At 33.5% G+C, this 21,621-nt stretch overlaps 4 protein-coding genes and 3 non-coding genes across 7 annotated transcripts; all 7 read right to left on the bottom strand.

The window, feature by feature from the left end:
• Positions 1 to 967: 967 nt before the first annotated feature.
• LOC111809090 (14 kDa proline-rich protein DC2.15-like) lies at positions 968 to 1,405 on the bottom strand. Its single transcript, XM_023695438.1, has one exon. The coding sequence runs from the start codon at positions 1,352 to 1,354 to the stop codon at positions 980 to 982; it is 375 nt and encodes a 124-aa protein (XP_023551206.1). The 5' UTR covers positions 1,355 to 1,405; the 3' UTR covers positions 968 to 979.
• Positions 1,406 to 5,063: 3,658 nt separating this feature from the next.
• On the bottom strand, positions 5,064 to 5,469 carry LOC111809193 (14 kDa proline-rich protein DC2.15-like). The gene has a single exon (XM_023695578.1). It carries the CDS (start codon positions 5,436 to 5,438, stop codon positions 5,064 to 5,066), a length of 375 nt encoding a protein of 124 aa, XP_023551346.1. The 5' UTR covers positions 5,439 to 5,469.
• Positions 5,470 to 9,393: 3,924 nt separating this feature from the next.
• Positions 9,394 to 9,831, bottom strand: LOC111809083 (14 kDa proline-rich protein DC2.15-like). Its single transcript, XM_023695428.1, has one exon. The coding sequence runs from the start codon at positions 9,778 to 9,780 to the stop codon at positions 9,406 to 9,408; it is 375 nt and encodes a 124-aa protein (XP_023551196.1). The 5' UTR covers positions 9,781 to 9,831; the 3' UTR covers positions 9,394 to 9,405.
• Positions 9,832 to 17,244: 7,413 nt separating this feature from the next.
• Positions 17,245 to 17,818, bottom strand: LOC111809082 (14 kDa proline-rich protein DC2.15-like). Its single transcript, XM_023695427.1, has one exon. The coding sequence runs from the start codon at positions 17,764 to 17,766 to the stop codon at positions 17,392 to 17,394; it is 375 nt and encodes a 124-aa protein (XP_023551195.1). The 5' UTR covers positions 17,767 to 17,818; the 3' UTR covers positions 17,245 to 17,391.
• A 3,434-nt stretch (positions 17,819 to 21,252) lies between these two features.
• TRNAI-AAU lies at positions 21,253 to 21,326 on the bottom strand. Its single transcript has one exon. It is a non-coding gene; the product is annotated as a tRNA-Ile (tRNA).
• Positions 21,327 to 21,390: 64 nt separating this feature from the next.
• Positions 21,391 to 21,464, bottom strand: TRNAI-AAU. The gene has a single exon. It is a non-coding gene; the product is annotated as a tRNA-Ile (tRNA).
• An 80-nt stretch (positions 21,465 to 21,544) lies between these two features.
• On the bottom strand, positions 21,545 to 21,621 carry TRNAI-AAU. The gene has a single exon. It is a non-coding gene; the product is annotated as a tRNA-Ile (tRNA).

Below are 21,621 nucleotides of genomic sequence, written 5' to 3'. Positions count from 1 at the left end.
CCAAACTCAATAGCGCCCAACAACCCAACCTCCTACCTCCTATAGCTCAAAACCAAATGCCAGCCCGCAACATGAGCACCCTAACTCGTGACTCACACCTCGACCTCCAACCGGCTTCCTTTTCCAGCATCGGCTTAGCTTGCCTATCAGCTTCTTTGGCTTGGATTACCTAACTGGGACTAGATTTTTGCCATTTAGATCCATTTCCTACTCTCTTGGATCGTCTTAGAGCCACTTTTTATATTATTAGAATTAGAAGCATTTTAGGTCAGTATGACCACTGCTTGGTCAATTTAAGTTATTTTTTAGCCGAACAAAGATTTAATTGATGTCATTAGATGAATGAAGTCGTTTATTATGCCTTAATCTGATTTTGTGGGTTCACATAGGTTGAAACCGATTTCAAGAAATAGATCCTAACTAACACCAAGGATAAATTAATGACTTTAACCTACGCCAACTAAGTAAGTAGCTCTATCATTGACTTGGTTTGATGACTTATTTGCCGTATGAACGACGTGTACCCTTTTTATCCCACACACGTCATCTTTTCTCATTGCTTAACATGTGATATGTTATATGTATGCTCTGATATATGTTATCTCATGTTGTGAGATATGCTATGTTATCAGTTATATAAATGTTGTGAGTTATGCTATGTTATCAGTTAATAACTGTGATATGATTATGTTATGATGCATGAACTCATTTCGTTCAATTATATTTTATATTTTAGTAGGGTTTTTTCTTTTAATGAATTTAAGTTCCAATTTATATAGATATGAAAAGATAAACGATATATTCATTCAATTTATAATATTAGAACATCAATCACTAATCAGATCACCAATAGGTGAACTTATTGACCTTCAAACACAAGTAAAAAACATGAAGCAAAACAAAGAAGCGAGCTACAATTGTAATTATTTTAAGACATTAACCAATATTGAATAATAATTGAAGCAAGAAAGATGGTAAATTAGCACTGGAATCCATTGGGAACTTTCTTGCCGCAGGCATTGAGAAGCAAGCTGAGGGAGATGGGGATGTTGAGGTCCTTTCCTAACACATTGGCTTTAAGGGCAGTGCAAAGACACACAGCAGCTTCAAGATCAACTAGGCCATTGATCAGACTGCAGCAGGGAGTCACGGGTGGCTTGCCGATGGTTGCATCGACGAGACCGCCGAGCAATTTGGCACAAACTCCTAGTTTAAGAGTGTCTTTAGGGCATTTTCCATCCTCAGGGGAAGGTGTGGGGTTAGGGTAGCAGTCACCGCAGGCCGAGACGAGGGAGAAGAAGAAAAGATTGAGAGCGAGGAGTAAGGCGAGAGAGGCAGTAGCTTTGGAAGCCATTGTTTTGAACTGAATGGAAACCAAAAGTAAGGTAATTGTGAGGTGAGAGATTGGTGTGGGAGAAATGGAGATGGGTTAGGGTTTTTATAGGGCTTATGGAAGCTGAATGATAAATAAAAAAATATAATGATAACTCCATCATTCATGTGTGATATGCATTTTAGCTGGCACTGACGGAGTTAATTTTGGACACTTCCTGAGATGGGTACCCATCATTTTCATTTTCTTCTTCCCTTAATCTTTGGGCACATAACTAACTTGAAAGGTTGACTTCATCCAGATTTTTCGTGATATGGAATAAAATAAACTTTAAATTGTATGATTTTGATAGATCTCTATCGATTACTATGAACAAATGTTTACTAAATTATGATGTGTGGCATACTTCTATTGGACAAACGATATTTAAATTTTGCACGATGTGTAAACATATAATATGATTAGTTTTATAAAGAAAATAGAGATGCTTCACATGTCATATAATAATATGAATATATAGAGATTGTTAGAATGATATTTTGTGTTGTTATTGTATAATACTTCATATGCACAACTCTCCCATATACATATTTGTTTTCAATTACAAACATAAATTAATACTTCGCCACCTAGCTCTCTCTCGCATTCAATTCAAGATTCCAAATTATAAGATCATATATGAAAATTACAAAAATTAATCAAATTAATAAATGAATTGAATGAAAGTGATCTTCTAGCCTAGGACGGGCTTAAAAAGTTTAAAAAGTAATCATGGAAACTACAAAATTAAGCATGTTTTGTTTAGAGTAATTTTTATGTTGTGTGATATCCTATGAATTTTTTTAAGAAATATGTGTGTGAGGACAAAATATGTTTAAAGAACTCATGTTAGCTTGTGGGATAGTTTTCACTCTTTGAAGTGAATCAGACCTCTAAAAACGTCAAAATTGGCTCCAAAAGAATAAAAATGATAGAAAATTATCCAAAGATACAAAAGGGGCTCAAAATAGACAAATTGAGCCAAATGCACCAATCAGAGCTGCTAGAGCGCGCCAAGTTGAGCTAGCCACAGCTCGATCACGGGTCGATCATGCGAGTCAAAGCAGCTTGCGGGTTGGCATGGAACAACTGGGAGTTGGCTCATGGGGCGTTGCTTTAGTTTATTTAAATTCATGTGATGTGTTTTTCTGCTATGTTGTTGATAATAATATTATTTTAAATGAATTGAATATGGACGTTTAAGTCTATGGCATTGCTATGAAATATTTTTACTAACTTTTCTGCATATATTAGGCCTGTTATGCATGCAGTGGCTTCTCCATTGGATTATAAAAAATAGGGTTGCTAAAGCTAGTATCAAAACTCTAGGCTTATAAATTTTGTAGAGTAACATATTACGCTCAAAATGTTTCAATGGCCTTGCAGTGACGCATTTCACTGTCAAGTATGCCTTAGGAAAGATAATAAATAATGTATATATGTTGATTTACTATGCTTGAAATGTGAGTACGGCATAATGTATCGATAATTTAGAACATGTTTACATTTAGTAAGATTTTTAGTATAATTGTGAAGATATATAGTCTCACGAAAGGAGATCAATAAGCTACTAAACACTAGTATATGCATTAAAATGATTTTGCTTCAAAATGTTAGATGTTTGAGTCAGATGTCTCGGAACATAGAAAAACAATGTAGTGTTATGACTAGATACACGAAAAAGGATGTACCCACATGTACTTATAAATTGCTTTTAATGAAATGATCAAGTAGGCTTGGTAGACAATAAAAACCTATAGACTACCATAGATATCAGAGTGGTAGCGTCGAAGAAAAATTCTACTACAACGAAGTATGTAACTATGAAATCACGACGTTAGAATGAGAAGGGGGAAAAATCAGGGGAAAAGTGATTTGGGCTTGCCAAAGGAAACTTTTACATGCTAATGAAATGAAGAGATCTCCCTAAATGATTCTAATTATGAGTTTAAAGCCAAATTCGAGACAGTTTTCGGTGTGAAATTTACGAGATAGTTAAGGACTATGAAAAAATTAAGACAAGAACTGAAAGTCAAGGACTTAAACCGAACAATTTGCTGAAAATGCAAGTGACTTTAAAATAACCCACTAAAATGGAGTTCGCTACCCAGTAAATTTTAGTAGAAGGCTTAATAACTCATAAATTTTAGTAGAAGGCTTAATATAACTTGATAAGGTTATGCATGAAATTTGTGGTTATTTTATTATGTTAAGGGACTAAACCAAGGATAGTTACCCACCACTTGTCTTTTACTTCAATGATCTCTAGATAGAAGAAATTTTTACAAGGAGCTTTATTTCTTGGTCTAAAGGGATTATTCAAGGTTTAAAGCTATCGGAATATGCTAAGAACTCAAACCAAGATTTGAGGTGGTAAATAATTAAAATAACCCTATAAGAATTCTGAGATGTTTCAACCTCCTAAAAAAACTTCAAAGGTTATGAAACTTTATATGAGATTTATTTATGATCTTAAGGGTAATCATGTGAGACCTCATGAGGGGATTAAAACATGTTTAGGGCACAAACCATGAGGAAAATGATGGAACTACCTCAAAGACGGTTTATAAGAAATCAAGGTTTATATGAATACTAGGTGAAAAGACGCTTATGAAATATTGATGTCTATGAAAAATTTATGCATGTTAGCGGAATTGTTTGACTCATGAATTTGAACTTACATGTTAATGGTCTTATGACACAGACTACATCACATGAAATGCATGAAACCTTGGGGGTAGGTATTCCAACGATGTCGTAGGGAGCGCATGAAACTTTAGATACAGGTATTAGGCTTTGTTGCGATGAACGCATAAAACGTAGGACATAGGTTAGAACTGAGTTGTTCAATGACCATAGGATCCCATAAGTTTCCTAGGGAGAATTTCTACGAGACAATAACCTTCAAACCAAGGTTCTTGGTTAAAAAAAGAAAAAAAAAAAATACCAAAAGAGTTATCCCTCGAGGAAAAGTGCTAGAAAACCTCAGCACTTTAGAGTGCACATGGTTGATACGAGTTATTGTAGGATGTTAGGAAATTATTAATCTTTCAACAAGTAAAACTCATGCGGCAAGTGCTTGTTGAATTATGACGACCTATAGACGATAGAGATGTTACAATATCTGGATATAGTAATGGACTTCATCATAGGTGAACTTCGAAAGGATATAGGGTGATATGGACAATCATAGTTAAACTTATCAAGTTTCAGAAAATCATACCTAAATTATTGATAATTGAACACAACCATATATAAAAGATATTGTGAGATTGCATGGAGCGTCTAGATCGATAGAATCGGATAAGAACGTATGCTTCACATCTAATTTCTAGTGCAATCTCTAAAAAAAAACATGGGTCACGTACTTGAATTTTAACACTGCTCTCCACTAACAAACAAATTCAATGTGTATGTAAAATTTGAGATATTTATACATTTGAATTTCCTCATTGGAAGAAGTTAAACAAAATTTTGATGGAAGAATTACGGAAAGAAGATGGAAATAATAAATTCATTCATTTTAATATATTAAAACATCAGTCACTAAGCAAATGACCATTAGGTGAACTTATTGACCTTCAAACACAAGTAAAAGACATGAAGCAAAAGAAAGAAGCGAGCTACAATTGTAATTATTTCAAAACATTAACGAATATTGAATAATAATTGAAGCAAGAAAGATGGTAAATTAGCACTGGAATCCATTGGGAACTTTCTTGCCGCAGGCATTGAGAAGCAAGCTGAGGGAGATGGGGATGTTGAGGTCCTTTCCTAACACATTGGCTTTAAGGGCAGTGCAAAGACACACAGCAGCTTCAAGATCAACTAGGCCATTGATCAGACTGCAGCAGGGAGTCACGGGTGGCTTGCCGATGGTTGCATCGACCAGACCACCGAGCAATTTGGCACAAACTCCTAGTTTAAGAGTGTCTTTAGGGCATTTTCCATCCTCAGGGGAAGGTGTGGGGTTAGGGTAGCAGTTACCGCAGGCCGAGACGAGGGAGAAGAAGAAAAGATTGAGAGCGAGGAGGAAGGCGAGAGAGGCAGTAGCTTTGGAAGCCATTGTTTTGAACTGAATGGAAGCCAAAAGTAAGGTAACTGTGAGGTGAGAGATTGGTGTGGAAGAAATGGAGATGGGTTAGGGTTTTTATAGGGCTTACGGAAGCTGAATGATAAATAAAATATAATGATAACTCCATCATTCCATCATTCATGTGTGATATGCATTTTAGCTGGCAGACTTAATTTTGGACACTTCCTAAGATGGGGACCCATAATTTTCCTTTTCTTGTTTCCTCAATCTTTGGGCTCATAACCAACTTGAAATGTTGACTTCATCCAGATTTCCCGCGATATGGAACCAAATGAAAACGCGTTCTTGTTTCTAATATTCTTAAGCTCATGGGTATCACCATTGATTTGGTTAGAGATGTTTGAGACTATCTTCATCCTCGCTTCCTATTTTAATTTTTACATGTTTATTTATTTTCTATTTTTTTAGAAACGGAATCGACTAGTTCATAAATAAAATATAAGGAGGGAATTGAGAAGGTGTCCGGCAAAGACGGGAGGGTAATATACTCTTCATTTTCTGTCCCTTTTAGCTAACAGAAAAAAATTTCTCTTCGATCTGTCTTACATTTTTGTTTAAACAGGGATTCTTTCCCTCATTTAAGACAGTTCTTGGAAGAACCCAACTTCAAATATTAAATAGATATCTCTAAATTTTCTATTTAATCATATGAAGAGGTGATAATATAGTTCAAATTTCTTGTATGACATTTTTTTCTCAGTTCAACAGTACCAATGGTAACATAGATGTGGAAAGTGTACAAATAATATACTTTTAATATAGTTCAAGTTTTATAAAGAAAATAGAGATGCTTCACATGTCATACTATTATATATATAATATTTTCTGTTGTTATTGTATAATACTTCATATGCAAAACACTCCCATGTATATATTTGTTTTCAATTACAAACATAAATTAATTCTTTGCCACCTAGCTCTCACATCCCATTGGAGATTCCAAATGATAAGATGAAATGGAATCACTTTTGAATCTTTAAACAAACATAAGACGGCTGACAAACGCTTAAAAAGTTTAAAAGTTACTGTATATATTGATAAGATGCATTTTCTTTTTCAATGACTCAACTACGAGAACTATAAAATTAAGCATGTTTTGTTTAGAGTAATTTTATGTTGTATTCTCCTATGAGTTATTTTAAAAAATATGTGTGCGAGGACAAAATATATTGAAAGAACTCATGTTAGCTTTTGGAATAGTTTTCACTCTTTGAAATGAAAAATAAGTAATTAGGTTTCTAAATACGTCAAAATTGGCTCCCAAGAGAGTAAAAATGGTAGGAAATGATCCAAAGATGTCAAAGGGGCTCAAAAGGGACAAACCGAGCCAAAGGCACTGATCAGAGATGCTAGAGTGCGCCGAGTTGAGCCAGCCACAGCTCGGACACGGGTTGATCATGCGAGTCAGAGCATCTTGCGGGTTGGCACAGCTCTGGGAGTTGGGTCATGGAGCATTGCTTTAGTTTATTTAAATTCATGTGATGGGTTGATAACAATATTATTTTAAATGAATTTAATATGAACATTTAAGTTTATGGATTTATCATGAAATGTTTTACTAACTTTTTTTTTCACTTATTAGGCCTTTCATACATGCACGGAAAGTCGTTAAAGATAGTATCAAAATTCTAAGTTTATAGATTTTGTAGACTAACGTAGGCTCATGGCCTTGCGTGACACTTTGTCACCGTCATGTATGCCTTATGAAAGATAATAAATAATGTATATATGTTGATTTACTATGACTGTAAATATTACATAATGTATTGATGATTTAGAACATGTTTAGATTTAGTAAGATTTTTACTATAATTGTGAAGATATATAGTCTCACAAAAGGAGATTAATAAGCTACTAAATACTAGTATATGCATTAAAATGATTTTGCTGAAGAAGGTTAGATGTTTGAGGCAGATGTCTACAAAATTAGAAAAACAATTTAGTGTTGTGACTAGAGAATCGAAAAAGGATGTACCCACTTGTACTATAAATTGCTTCAAATGAATTGATCAAGTAGGCTTGATAGACCCTAAAAACCTATAGACTACTATTGATATCGAGAGTGGTAGTGTCATAGAAAAAATCTATCACTATGAAATATGTAACTATGGAATCATGGTGTTGGTACGAAAAAGGGAAAGAGTGATTTGGGCTTGTCAAAGGAAAATTTTACAAGCTAGTGAAATAAAGAAATCTCTGTGGCTCGACCTCTAATTGCGAGATTCAAAACCAAATTCGAGACAGCTGCAGGTGTGAAATTTACGAGATAATTTAAAAGAGTATGGAAAAATTAAGACAAGAATTGAGAGTCAGCAACCTAAACGCATAATGCAATGACTTTAAAATAACCCACTAAAATGGACTTTAACTTCTCATTAAATTTTAATTGAAAGCACAAAGTTATGCATGAAATTTGTGGTTATGGTTTTATATTAAGGGCTAAACCAAGGATAAGTGTAAAATGACAAAAATGCCTCTATAGTTACAAACCATTGGTTAGTGATCTCTAAATAACAGAAATTTTTACAACAGCTTTATTTCTTGGCTTAAAGAGATTATTCAAGGTTTAAGGCTATTAGAATATGTTAAGAACTCAAATCAAGATTTGAGGTGGTATATGACTAAAATAACCGTGTAAGAATTCTGAGATGTTTCAACCCTAAAAAGACTTCAAATGTTATGGAACTTTATATGAGATTTATTTATCGACTTAAGGCTAATCATGTGAGACCTCATGAGGGAATTAAAACATGTTTGGGGCAGCAACCCTGAAGAAAATAATGAAACTTTGAAAAAAATAATGAAACTTTCTCAAAGACTCTTTATAAGAAATCAAGGTTTGTAGGAATATTAAGTGACAAGATGCTTATGAAATATTGGGTTTGTATGAATTCTAGGTGACAAGATGCTTATAAAATATTGATGTTTATGAAAAATTTATGCATGTTAGCATAATTGTTTATGACTCATAAGACTTAACAAAGAATTCTTAGAGTTAGAACTCAAGATACCCTAAATACCTTCTGATGTGCAGTGGAACATGGTCTTATGACACAGACTACATCACACGAAATGCATGAAACTTTGGGCATACATATTCAGATGATGTCGTAGGGAGCGCATGAAGCTTTAGATGCAAGTATTAGGTTTTGTTGCGGAGAACGCATAAAACATAGGGCATAGGTTAGAATTGAGTTGTTCAATGACTATAAAACCCCATAAGTCTCCTAGAAAGAGTGTCTAGGGGACAATAGTCTTCGAACCAAGGTCCTAGGTACAAAAAAAAAAAAAAAAAAAAAAAAAAAAAAAAAAAAAAAAAAAAAAAANAAAAAAAAAAAAAAAAAAAAAAAAAAAAAAAAAAATTAAAAAATTAAAAATTAAAAATTAAAAAAAATTTAAAAACGTTCCATGGGGTTCCTAAAAAAAAAAAGACGATAGACAACCACAACGCTTAGGAGTGCGTATGGTTGGTAATAAGAAGTGCAACAATTTAAGGGAGTATAATTGTGACATCTTACAAAGGAAGAGGGGAGAAGTTATTGTAGGATGTTAGGAAATTAATAATGTGTCAACATGTGGCAAGTGCTAGATGAGTTATGACGACTTAAGGACGACAAAGATGTTACAACACTGGAATATTCTAAAGTGGAAGCAGGAAAATATAGTAATGGACTTGATCGTATGTGAATTTCGAAAGAATATACAATGATATGGACGATCATTGTCGAACTTACCAAGTCGATAGATAGAAATAATAAATTCTTTCATTTTAACATATTAATACATCGATCACTAAGCAAATGACCAATAGGTGAACTTATTGACCTTCAAACACAAGTAAAAAACATGAAGCAAAACAAAGAAGCGAGCTACAATTGTAATTATTTCAAAACATTAACGAATATTGAATAATAATTGAAGCAAGAAAGATGGTAAATTAGCACTGGAATCCATTGGGAACTTTCTTGCCGCAGGCATTGAGAAGCAAGCTGAGGGAGATGGGGATGTTGAGGTCCTTTCCTAACACATTGGCTTTAAGGGCAGTGCAAAGACACACAGCAGCTTCAAGATCAACTAGGCCATTGATCAGACTGCAGCAGGGAGTCACGGGTGGCTTGCCGATGGTTGCATCGACGAGACCGCCGAGCAATTTGGCACAAACTCCTAGTTTAAGAGTGTCTTTAGGGCATTTTCCATCCTCAGGGGAAGGTGTGGGGTTAGGGTAGCAGTCACCACAGGCCGAGACGAGGGAGAAGAAGAAAAGATTGAGAGCGAGGAGTAAGGCGAGAGAGGCAGTAGCTTTGGAAGCCATTGTTTTGAACTGAATGGAAGCCAAAAGTAAGGTAACTGTGAGGTGAGAGGTTGGTGTGGGAGAATTGGAGACGGGTTGGGGTTTTTATAGGGCTTATGGAAGCTGAAAGTGGCGTACAATCATAAAAAAATTAATGATAACTCCATCATCGATGTGTGATAAGGACTTTAGCTGGCAGAGTTGAAGAGCTCAGAAGTTTATGGAAACAGCTTAATTTTGGAGACTTGGTGAGATGGGGTCCCATAATTTTCCTCTTGTTCTTCCCTTAATCTTTGGGCTCATAACAAACTTGAAATGTTGACTTCATCCAGATTTCCCGTGATTTGGAGCAAAATGTAAACGCGTTCTTATTTCCAAGATGTTTGAGACCATCTTTATCCTCGCTTTCTATATCAATTTTCACTCGCAATATTGTTCATTTATTTATTTATTTATTTTTTTTGTAGAAATCAAATTAAATACTTCATAGTAAAATGTGAGGGAATTGGACAGGTGTCGGTGAAGACGGGAAGGGTAATATATTCTTATCTTTAGAACCTTTTAGCTAACTCAAAGAAATTTCTCTCCACTTCGTCTTCCATAAATAGTAATTCTCTAGTTCATTCAAGGCAATTCTTTGAAGAACCCAACTCCGCATTTAATACATATCTCTAAATTTTCTATTTAATCCTAGCATTTGAAGAGGTAATAATATAGTTCAAATTTCTTGTATGGCATTTTTTTTCTCCATTCTATAGACGTTGTTCTATTTGAGTTCATGTCATTGCAATAACCATTAAATTTAGTCCATATATTAGTTATGGTGTTTTTTTTCTTCAAAAAGAATTAATGAACCTTCTCNTCCATTGAATGAAATTTTGATTTTGATTTTGTTTTTGTTTTTTAAAGAAATATTCGTTCACATCGATGTTTTTTTAACATTTTTATCTACATTTACATAAAATTTAAATTTTCAGATTAGCATCGATATTTTAAACTTTGGTTATATCTAGGCATTTTAAATGATATGATTTTGATATAGATGCTTATTGATTACCATTAACAATGTTTACTAAATTATGATGTGTGGCATACCTCTATTGGGCCAATGATATTTAAATTCGATACCACATGAAAAACAATAAAACATATAATATGATCAGTTTCATAAAGAAAATAGAGATGCTTCACATGTCATACTATTATATGAATATATAGAGATTGTTAGAATTATATTTTGTGTTGTTATTGTATAATACTTCATATGCACAACTCTCCCATATACATATTTGTTTTCAATTACAAACATAAATTAATACTTTGCCACCTAGCTCTCACATCCAATTCCAGATTCCAAATTATAAGATCATATATGAAAATTACAAAAATTAATCAAATTAATTAATGTATATTAGAATTGGGTGTATTTGTAAGCTAGAGAGATATATACTTAATTTTGTAAAGAATGAGTACATAAATGAACTAGGATCACATTAAAAAAAAAAAAGTGATGTTTAAATATAGGATGGCTAAGAAAGGCTTAAAGTTTAAAAGTTACTATATATATTAATAAGGTGAATATTTCTTTTAGATGACTCAATCCTGGGATATACAAAATTAAGCATGTTTTTCTTAGAGTAATTTTATGTTGTGTGATATTCTATGATTTTTTTTTAAGAAATATGTGTGTGAGGACAAAACATGGTGGAAGAACCAAGGTTAGTTTGTGGTATCCAAAGTAAGTAACCAATCCTCTAAAAACGTCAAAATTGGCTCCCAATAGAGTAAAAATGGTAGGAAAGGATCCAAAGATGTCAAAGGGGGCTCAAAATAGACAAATCGAGCCAAATGCACCAATCAGAGATGCTAGAGCGCGCCAAGTTGAGCCAGCCACAGCTCGATCACAGGTCGATCATGCAGATCAGAGTGGCTTGCGAGTTGGCACGGATCTAGGAGTTGGGAAATGGGGTGTTGTTTTAGTTTATTTAATTCATGTGATGTGTTTTTCCGCTATGTTGTTGATAACAATATTTTTAAATGAATTTAGTATGAACGTTTAAGTCTATGGCATCGTTATGAAATATTTTTACGAACTTTTGTGCAAATATTAGGCATGTCATACATGGAGTGGCTTCTCCATTTTATTATAAAAAATAGGGTTGCTAAAGTTAGTATCAAAGCTCTAGGCTTATAGATTTTCTAAATTACCCTACAATGTAGGCCCTGAATGCTTCCATGGCCTTGCAGCGACCCTTTGTCACTGTCAGGTATGCCTTATGAAAGATAGTAAATAATGTACATATGTTGATTTACTATGCTTGAAATGTGAGTACTACATAATGTATCAATGATTTAGAACATGTTTAGATTTAGTAAGGTTTTTATTGTAATGGTGAAGATATATAGTCTCACGAAAGGAGGTTAATAAGCTATTAAACACTAGTATGCGCATTAAAATGATTTTATTGAGGAATGTTAGAATGTTTCAATCAAATGTCTTGAAATCTAGAAAAACAATGTAGTGTTGTGACTAGAAACACGAAAAAGGATGTACTCTCATGTACTTATAAATTGTTTCAAATGAAACGACCAAGAAGGCTTGGTAGACAATTAGAACTTATAGACTACTATAGATATGGAGTGTAAGGCCCCGAGGCTTTATATATTAAAATAAAAATAACAAAATAAAGAAAAAAAAATTGACCACCCCTCCTTAAATCTCTCCTCCCTCCCCTAAAATACTCCCTCATCCAGTATCAATAATCCAACGAACAAAACAGAAACACAAAGATAATGGAGAGATAGTTAATGGAGAGATGGTTAGACAATAATGATGGAGAGATGTTAGAATGGAGAGATTGAGAAGGAAGGTGGAAAGATGGTAGGCAGATAAAAGGAAGAGAGATGTCATCTGAAAAAGGTTAGTAGTCAAATTTTTTTTTTTATTTTTAAGGAAAGATATCAGCAATTATTTAGATGTGAGTTAGAAATTTAGAAATTATCTGTTGTAATGATCTGAATTAGAAATTATCTATCGAGTTCATTAAAATTGGTCAGAAAAAAATAGATAGATAAGAAAGATAGGAATATAGGGAAAAGGAAGATTTGGAAAACCTATTCAAATATAAAAAAATAATAATAATAATAAATAAATAAATAAAAGAAGATTTGAAAACAGGATGAAAAGAGAAAAAAAAAACGGATAAAGAGAGGAAGATTGGGAAAACAGATCAAATAATTAAAAAAAAAAGAAACAATACATGGATAGAGAGGAAGATTGGATTTGGAAATAGTAAAGGCAAACAAAATTTGGAATATAATTAAACTGCGGAACAAAATTAAACTATTTAGAGAATTAAATGATTTAGATATGGTTAACTCCGGTGAAAAACTACTTAAAAGAATTATAGAATTAAACTCCGGTAAAGAGACGGATTAAAGGAAGGATTAAAAGAATTAGATTTAAATTGCTTAAAATAATTAGATAGGAGGTAGAATTCAACTCCTTCAAAAAAAAAAAAATAGAAGTAAAAGAAAAGAAAAAAAGAAAAAAAAAAACAAAACAAAACAAAAGGGATTTAGATATCGTTAACTCCCGTGAAAAACTACTTAAAAGAATTATAGAATTAAACTCCGGTAAAGAGACGGATTAAAGGAAGGATTAAAAGAATTAGATTTAAATTGCTTAAAATAATTAGATAGGAGGTAGAATTCAACTCCTTAAAAAAAAAAAAAATAGAAGTAAAAGAAAAGAAAAAAAGAAAAAAAAAAACAAAACAAAACAAAAGGGATTTAGATATCGTTAACTCCCGTGAAAAACTACTTAAAAGAATTATAGAATTAAACTCCGGTAAAGAGACGGATTAAAGGAAGGATTAAAAGAATTAGATTTAAATTGCTTAAAATAATTAGATAGGGAGGTAGAATTCAACTCCTTCAAAAAAAAAAAAAAATAGAAGTAAAAGAAAAGACAAAAAGAAAAAAAAACAAAACAAAAGGGAAGATTTTAGAAAAGAAAAGAAAATTAGAACGGTTTGAAATTTGCGAATACTGTTCAGATGGCAAGTACGGTGAACCAAATTAAAATATAACATAGAAAAGAAATAAAGTGAGAGAAGGAAAATGGAAGATATGAGAAATTATTATATATTTGTATCTATAAATATAACATTAAAGGTTGAATTATCCAAGCCGCTTGAAATATTAATAATATTGACATATCTTTAATTTAAGTTTTATTATCATCCTATATAATTTAGAAACAATGAAAACGTGGAATTCGATTTTTATTGAGGCCGTTTAGAGCCGTATTTGACACTATTAGTTTGATTATTCATTAAAATGTGAAATACTAAAAAAAATGTGACGAACGATGCGATAGAAAGAAACCTTGGCAACATTTGGTGTAGTTCTCGAGGAACGGGAGCTTACGTTAAATAAATTAGGGAATACTTCGGCTAAGGCCAACCAGGTAAGTGGCCTTACTATAGGATAGGCTAAAAATTGTATGAGTTACAATGATGTATGAACTATGTCGTACGATGCGATATATGAGTTATGATGATGTATGAGTTATGATGATTTGCGGGTTACGATACTTGATGATGTGCTCAATATATATATATTTTGATGAATGTCGTACTTGATATGTTTGATGCACTTTGTGGCAATATGATGAGTATGATGATTGCGTGACGTTTACCCTAATATGATGATGTTTTCCATATTGAGCATGCTATGATGATGTTTTCCATATTGAGCATGCTATGATGATGAGTGTCATATTGCATCATGTCGTTAGATCGACATAGGACACAACCCTAAGATCGTGAAAATGATATTAATCTAAATATCCACGAGTATGTGTTACCTAGAGTAACAAAGAGATGAGACTAAAGGGTTGTGTCAGAAGAGACATTATGATGGATTTAGAGGGACCTCATGCATATTGTATGTTCATAAGCATAGGGCTACTTCCCCTAGAGATGATGAGTGCGGACGCGCACCATATGATGAGCGCGAATGCGCATAAGTGCGAATGCACACAGATGAGGGTGTTCATGAGGCGCATGACACTATGGGGTTCCGCTGACCTCTGGACCTCGCTACATATTAGCTTGACCAGAGGGTCCAGGGGGTGTGCGAGCCCCCTGGGGATTCACACTCGCACGTGTGAGTCGTGTGTAGGGAAGTACTACACATCCAATTTGTCCGAGACTGGAGGCCACCCCTAAGATGATTAGAGATAGGTCCCTAAATCATGATTGCATGTGTTTGCATTTGCATGGCCCCTATAGTGGGCCCACTTACTGAGTATTCTTTGAAATACTCAGGCCGTGTGCCACATCATTTTTCAGGTAAAAGCAAGGCACACTTGTACGGAGGATGGCGGCATCACGAGCAAAGACTGTGGCATCTGCATAGGGTAGATTCATATTTAAATTTCTAGTCTTAAGTTAGAATAGGTTGATTTTCATTTCATTGTTTTAAATTATTTTGTATTTGTTTTTGTTTTCTATACATTTCAGTATTTCATATTTAAACAGATAAGACCATGGCTGTGTTTTCCAGAGAAGAAGTTGTTTTAAACATTTTTTTTTAAGTTTACGTTATCAATTATGTTCATGTAAGAGTTATATTTCGCATTATAAATGAGCATGAGACGTTAGTAGCGACTCTGAGTATGTGGAAATTTAGGGTCGTTACATCGAGAGTGATAGTGTCAAAGAAAAATTATATCACTACGACATATGTAACTATGAAATCACGGTGTTGTTAGGACCAGGGGAACAGTGATTTGAGCTTGCCAAAGGAAAATTTTACAAGCTAATGAAATGAAGGAATCTCCTTGACGGATTCTAATTGTGAGTTTAAAGTCGAATCCGAGTCAATTTCAGGTGTGAAATTTACGAGATGGTGAAAGAACTATGGAAAAATTAAGACAATAACTGAAAGTCAAAGACCTAAACCGGACAATTGGCTGAGAATGCAAGTGAATTTAAAATAACCCACTAAAATGGACTACCCTACTCATGAAATGTTAATAGAAGGCTTAATATAACACGGTAGGGTTATGCATGAAATTTGTGGTTATTGTATTACGTTGAGGGGCTAAACCAATGATAGGTGTAAAATGACCAAAATTTCTCTATAATTACACACCACTAGTTTTTAACTCGAGTAGTCTCTAAATAGCAGAAAATTTTTAGGAGTTTTATTTCATGGTTTAAATGGATTAGGCAAGGTTTGAAGTTATTAGAATAAGTTAAGAACTCAAACCAAGATCTGAAGTGGTAAATGATCAAAATACCCCGGTAAAAATTCTGAGATGTTTCAACAACCTAAAAAGACTTCAAATGTTATGAAACTTTATATGAGACTTATTTATGAGCTTAAGGGTAATCATGTGAGACCTCACGAGAGAATTAGAACATGTTTGGGCACCACCCATGAAGAAAAAGATGGAACTACCCAAACACTATTTATAAGAAATCAAGGTTTGCCTGAATATTAGGTGACAAGATGCTTATGAAATATAGACGTTTATGAAAAAATTATGTAGGTTACAGAATTGTTTATGACTCATATGGATTAGAACTTACATGTTAAGAATCTTGTCATGGTTGTGCCTCAAGACTTACCAAAGAACTCCTAAGTTAGAACTCAAGATACCCTAAAGACCTCCTTATGTGCAATGCAACATGGTATGACACAGACTATGTAGGTATTAGGCTCTGTTGTAGATATTCAGACGATGTTGTAGGGAGCACATGAAGTTTTAGATGTAGGTATTAGGCTCTGTCACAGGGAACGCATAAAACCTAGGGCATAGGTTAGAATTGAGTTGTTCAATGACCATAGGACCCTATAAATCTCCTAGGAAGAGTGTCTAGGGGACAATAACCTTCGAATCAAGGTCCTCGGTACAAAAAGAAAACATGTACCATGGGGTTATCCCTCAAGGAAAAGACGCTATACAACCACAACGCTTAGGAGTGCATATGGTTGGTAATAAGAAGTGCAACAATTTAAGGGAGTATAATGATGACATCTTACCAAGGAAGCGGGGAAGCAAACTATTGTAAAATGTTAGGAAATTATTAATGTGTCAACAAGTAAGAATTCATGTGGCACGTGTTTGATGAGTTATGACGACTTAAGGACGATAGAGATGTTACAACCCCTAAATATTCTAGATTGGAAACAGGAAAATATAGTAATAGTTTCATCATAGGCGAATTTCGAAAGGATATACGATGATATGGACGATCATCGTCGAACTAACCAAGTCGATAGATATTGTAAGACAATTGGACACAACCATATATAAAAAATATCGTAAAATTGCATGGGGTGTCTGTATCGATAGAGTTGGTCATTTTGAATTTCCTCATCGGAAGAAGTTGAACAAAATTTTGGTGGAAGCATTAGGAAAAGAAGATAGAAATAATAAATTCTTTCATTTTAATATATTAAAACATCGATCACTAAGCAAATCACCAATAGGTGAACTTATTGACCTTCAAACACAAGTAAAAAACATGAAGCAAAACAAAGAAGCGAGCTACAATTGTAATTATTTTAAGACATTAACGAATATTGAATAATAATTGAAGCAAGAAAGATGGTAAATTAGCACTGGAATCCATTGGGAACTTTCTTGCCGCAGGCATTGAGAAGCAAGCTGAGGGAGATGGGGATGTTGAGGTCCTTTCCTAACACATTGGCTTTAAGGGCAGTGCAAAGACACACCGCAGCTTCAAGATCAACTAGGCCATTGATCAGACTGCAGCAGGGAGTCACCGGTGGCTTGCCGATGGTTGCATCGACCAGACCGCCGAGCAATTTGGCACAAACTCCTAGCTTAAGAGTGTCTTTAGGGCATTTTCCATTCTCAGGGGAAGGTGTGGGGTTAGGGTAGCAGTCGCCGCAGGCCGAGACGAGGGAGAAGAAGAAAAGATTGAGAGCGAGGAGGAAGGCGAGAGAGGCAGTAGCTTTGGAAGCCATTGTTTTGAACTGAATGTAAACCAAAAGATAAGGTAATTGTGAGGTGAGAGATTGGTGTGGGAGAAATGGAGATGGGTTAGGGTTTTTATAGGGCTTACGGAAGCTGAATGATAAATAAAATATAATGATAACTCCATCATTCATGTGTGTGATATGCATTTTAGCTGGCAGACTTAATTTTGGACACTTCCTAAGATGGGGACCCATAATTTTCCTTTTATTGTTCCCTCAATCTTTGGGCTCATAACGAACATGAAATGTTGACTTAGATCCAGATTTTGGGTGATATGAAACAAAATGAAAATGGGTTATTGTTTTTAAAATTCATAGGTTCATAGGTCTAGAAGTGATTTGGTATATAATAAGAGGGTTTGGAAATGAAAATGGGTGTTTTTTCTACTATGTTATTTCTTCTCTATTCGATTTTATAGTTAGATGTCGTAGAATATGAACCGACCTAAGCTTAAAATTTTGAAGTTTGAGATGGATCATAACAAAAATTAGAGATTTCAATATTATTTTAGTTATTTTATTTTAAAATATTAAATTTTGAATTCTTAAAAATTATAATAGGATATTTGATTTATTAAGATTTTTTTTTAATTAAGGATTATATTGAAAAATAAAAATATTAAAATAGTTTTTTTTTAATTAATAATAAACGGAAAAAATTACTTGCAGAGAACCGAATCCCTATCAGTTTCTCGTGGTGAATCCCCACCCCTATCCAAGCAAAAGTAAATGTGTAACTTTGCGAGAATGGAGAATGATATAAATGGTAGGAAAGGTTTTCTCGGTCTCCACCCCACCTCGTTGACATCTCTACCAATGAGGTCTTTCAATCTTTTTACCTTTTCAAAAATATATATCTATGTCTAGGGTATTAAATTTTTGTGGTCGATATTTTCATCAATATTTCTACTTGGTCATGGTACAAATTAATATGAAATTTTATTGATATTTTCATCGGTATTTTGTAAAATTAAGGTTTTTACATTATTGTTAATCTCGTCATTTTAAACCTTAGTTACACTTATACCTATAAACTTTAAATTGTATGATTTTGTTATAGAATCTGGTCGATTAATGGATGTTATTTAAATTTGCCACCTAGCTCAAAAGATTCAATTCAAGATTCCAATTTACGAAACATATATAACAATTAAAATAACGTAATATTATAATTTGGTGTACTAATTTCCCATAGTAAAAGCTAACCTTTTGGGTAATGACGTACAAGGAACAAAGATTAATTTTGACTCGTAAAAAAATGATTCACATAGAATTTTCAAATAATGCAAATCATTGAATAACACTGCGATCCATAAAATATTACATTTCAAAATGAAGTGCGTAATGCAGCTTCAACATTCTAGATGAGGTACGAACATTATGAGTTCAATGTGATGTTCTTTGGCCTTGTGAATGCACCAATAATGTTCATGGACTCGAAGAACAGAGTATTCAAGGACAAAAGAGGAGCACGAGGAACATTTGCAAAAAAAAAAAATCCTAAGAACCCTCAAAGAAAATCAAGTGTATGTTAAGTTTTCTATGTGTGAATTTTGCGAGAATTGGTGGTTTTTCTCAAACATGTTACAACCGAGGAAGTATTACTGTTAATTTTGAGAAGATATAACTCATAGCAAAGTGGCCTCAGTCGATGTAAGATCCCACATCGGTTGGAGAGGGGAACAAAACATTTCGTGGAAACCTATCCCTAACCGACACATTTTAAAATCTTGAGAGGAAGCCTAGAATGAAAAGCCCAAATAGTAGCTAACAGTGGCCTTGTGTTATTACAAATAGTATTAGAGCTAAACACCGAGCGATGTGTCAGAGAGGACATTAGGCCCCGAAGGGGGTGGATTGTGAGATCTCACATCGGTTGAAGAGAAGAACGAAACATTCCTTATAAGGATATGAAAAGTTCTCCCTAACAAACGCATTTTTAAACCTTGAGGAGAAGCTCAAGAGGGAAAGCTCAAAGAGTACAATATCTGCTAGCGGTGGACTTAGGCTGTTACAATCGACCATTAAATACAAAGTCGAAAGTTTAGAATGGTATAGAAAATAAATTTAATTTTATGTATAATAAATTTATTAATTTTATTTAATGTTGAATATGTGAAATATAAAAATAAAAATTTAAAGATTTATTAAATTAAATTACAAAAATCATAACAAATAATGGGATATAATATTATATTAAAGACGTGATTACTACTTTAATTATTTTAGAATATAAATTTATAATTATTTATATTATTGAATCGTAGCACAAATAAATATGACATATATACCATGTTCTTTAAGACTAACCCAATAATTTAATTTCCACGACATCTATTGCTTTATTGACATGTTAATCCTTCAATAATAATGGGATATTTTAATTTAATTATTGTGGAAAATCAGTACATATATATATATATATATATTAATTATAAGAAAATAGCTGTCATTAAATTATGATCGATAATTAGCTAGTTATTATTAGTATTAATAGCTTAAACTATCAAATGGAGATTAATTAAATTATTTAAAAATGTAGCATGTGACATGTGAGAAGAAATTATGAGGTCGAATAATAACTGTGCACGTGGCAGTGTTCGACAAATAATATGGCATGAAAAGATTTTTTTTTTTTTTTTTCAAATGAGATTCCATAAAATTAATATTTTATTATTTGTATTTTAATTTGTTATATCCTTGGAAAAACCACGTCGTTTAATTTATGTGAATTAAGTCAATGGTTGCTTAATGAAATAGTTACCAAATACTATTATTTTCTTGACAGATACCAAGTATTATTGTTTTTACATTTTTTTATAATTTTTATTAGTAATCGTTTATATTTCCATACATTTCCAATTTCGCTTTTATTATTATTGCAACAGATGCACGTGGTTCAATAATAAATTTATTGGTTTGGACAAGAGGTGACCGAACACTAGTGTGGTGCTTGGTATCACACTTGCACTTTTTTGGTACGTTTATAAGCGATTGTGTGGCACCCTCTTTCAACACGGAGTGAGTCAGCCAACTCAAATTCATGTTGGTTATTGTTAGACGACATATGCTCAAGTTACTAGTCTCGCTATGATTCACTTTCAAGATGCTTTGGTGGTGAAATGGTAGACATGCAAGACTCAAAATTTTGTGCTAAAGAGTATAGAGGTTCGAATCCTATTTAAGGCATAATGTTGAGAATTAAATCGGTGGAAGGAATAAGTTATGATTACGAAAATAGCAATTAAATCACAAATTGATTGCACCATTATTTGGACTTAATCTTTATAGTATAGTCATTGATATAGTTTTAGCCCAATGGGCTCTTTCTCAAGCACACCAAAACCTTATCGTATCATATGAAAGCAGTCCACAGACTGCAGTTCACGAACCCCAGGAGAAAATACACTAAATTAAAGTAAGTTTACGGTTTTGCCCCTAAAATAATAAAGAATATATTGTTTTGAAAATAAATGGCCCATGCAGGTTTCGAACCTGCGACCTTCGCGTTATTAGCACGACGCTCTAACCAACTGAGCTAATGGGCCATGTTTGGTGTTACGCTAAATTAAATAATTTTACTGTTTGTTCCTGAGAAAATCAAGAAATAAATGGCCCATGCAGGTTTCGAACCTGCGACCTTCGCGTTATTAGCACGACGCTCTAACCAACTGAGCTAATAGGCCATATTTGTTTTACTGAATTGTAGTAAATTTAATCTTTTTTCCCTGAGAAAATAATAAAAAATACATTATTTTGAGAATTATGGCCCATGCAGGTTTCGAACCTGCGACCACCTTCGCGTTATTAGCACGACGCTCTAACCAACTGAGCTAATAGGCC

This window comes from Cucurbita pepo, chromosome LG13, assembly GCF_002806865.2.
Source record: "Cucurbita pepo subsp. pepo cultivar mu-cu-16 chromosome LG13, ASM280686v2, whole genome shotgun sequence".
Classification (NCBI taxonomy): domain Eukaryota; kingdom Viridiplantae; phylum Streptophyta; class Magnoliopsida; order Cucurbitales; family Cucurbitaceae; genus Cucurbita; species Cucurbita pepo.
This window is presented reverse-complemented; position numbering and strand designations above follow the sequence as displayed.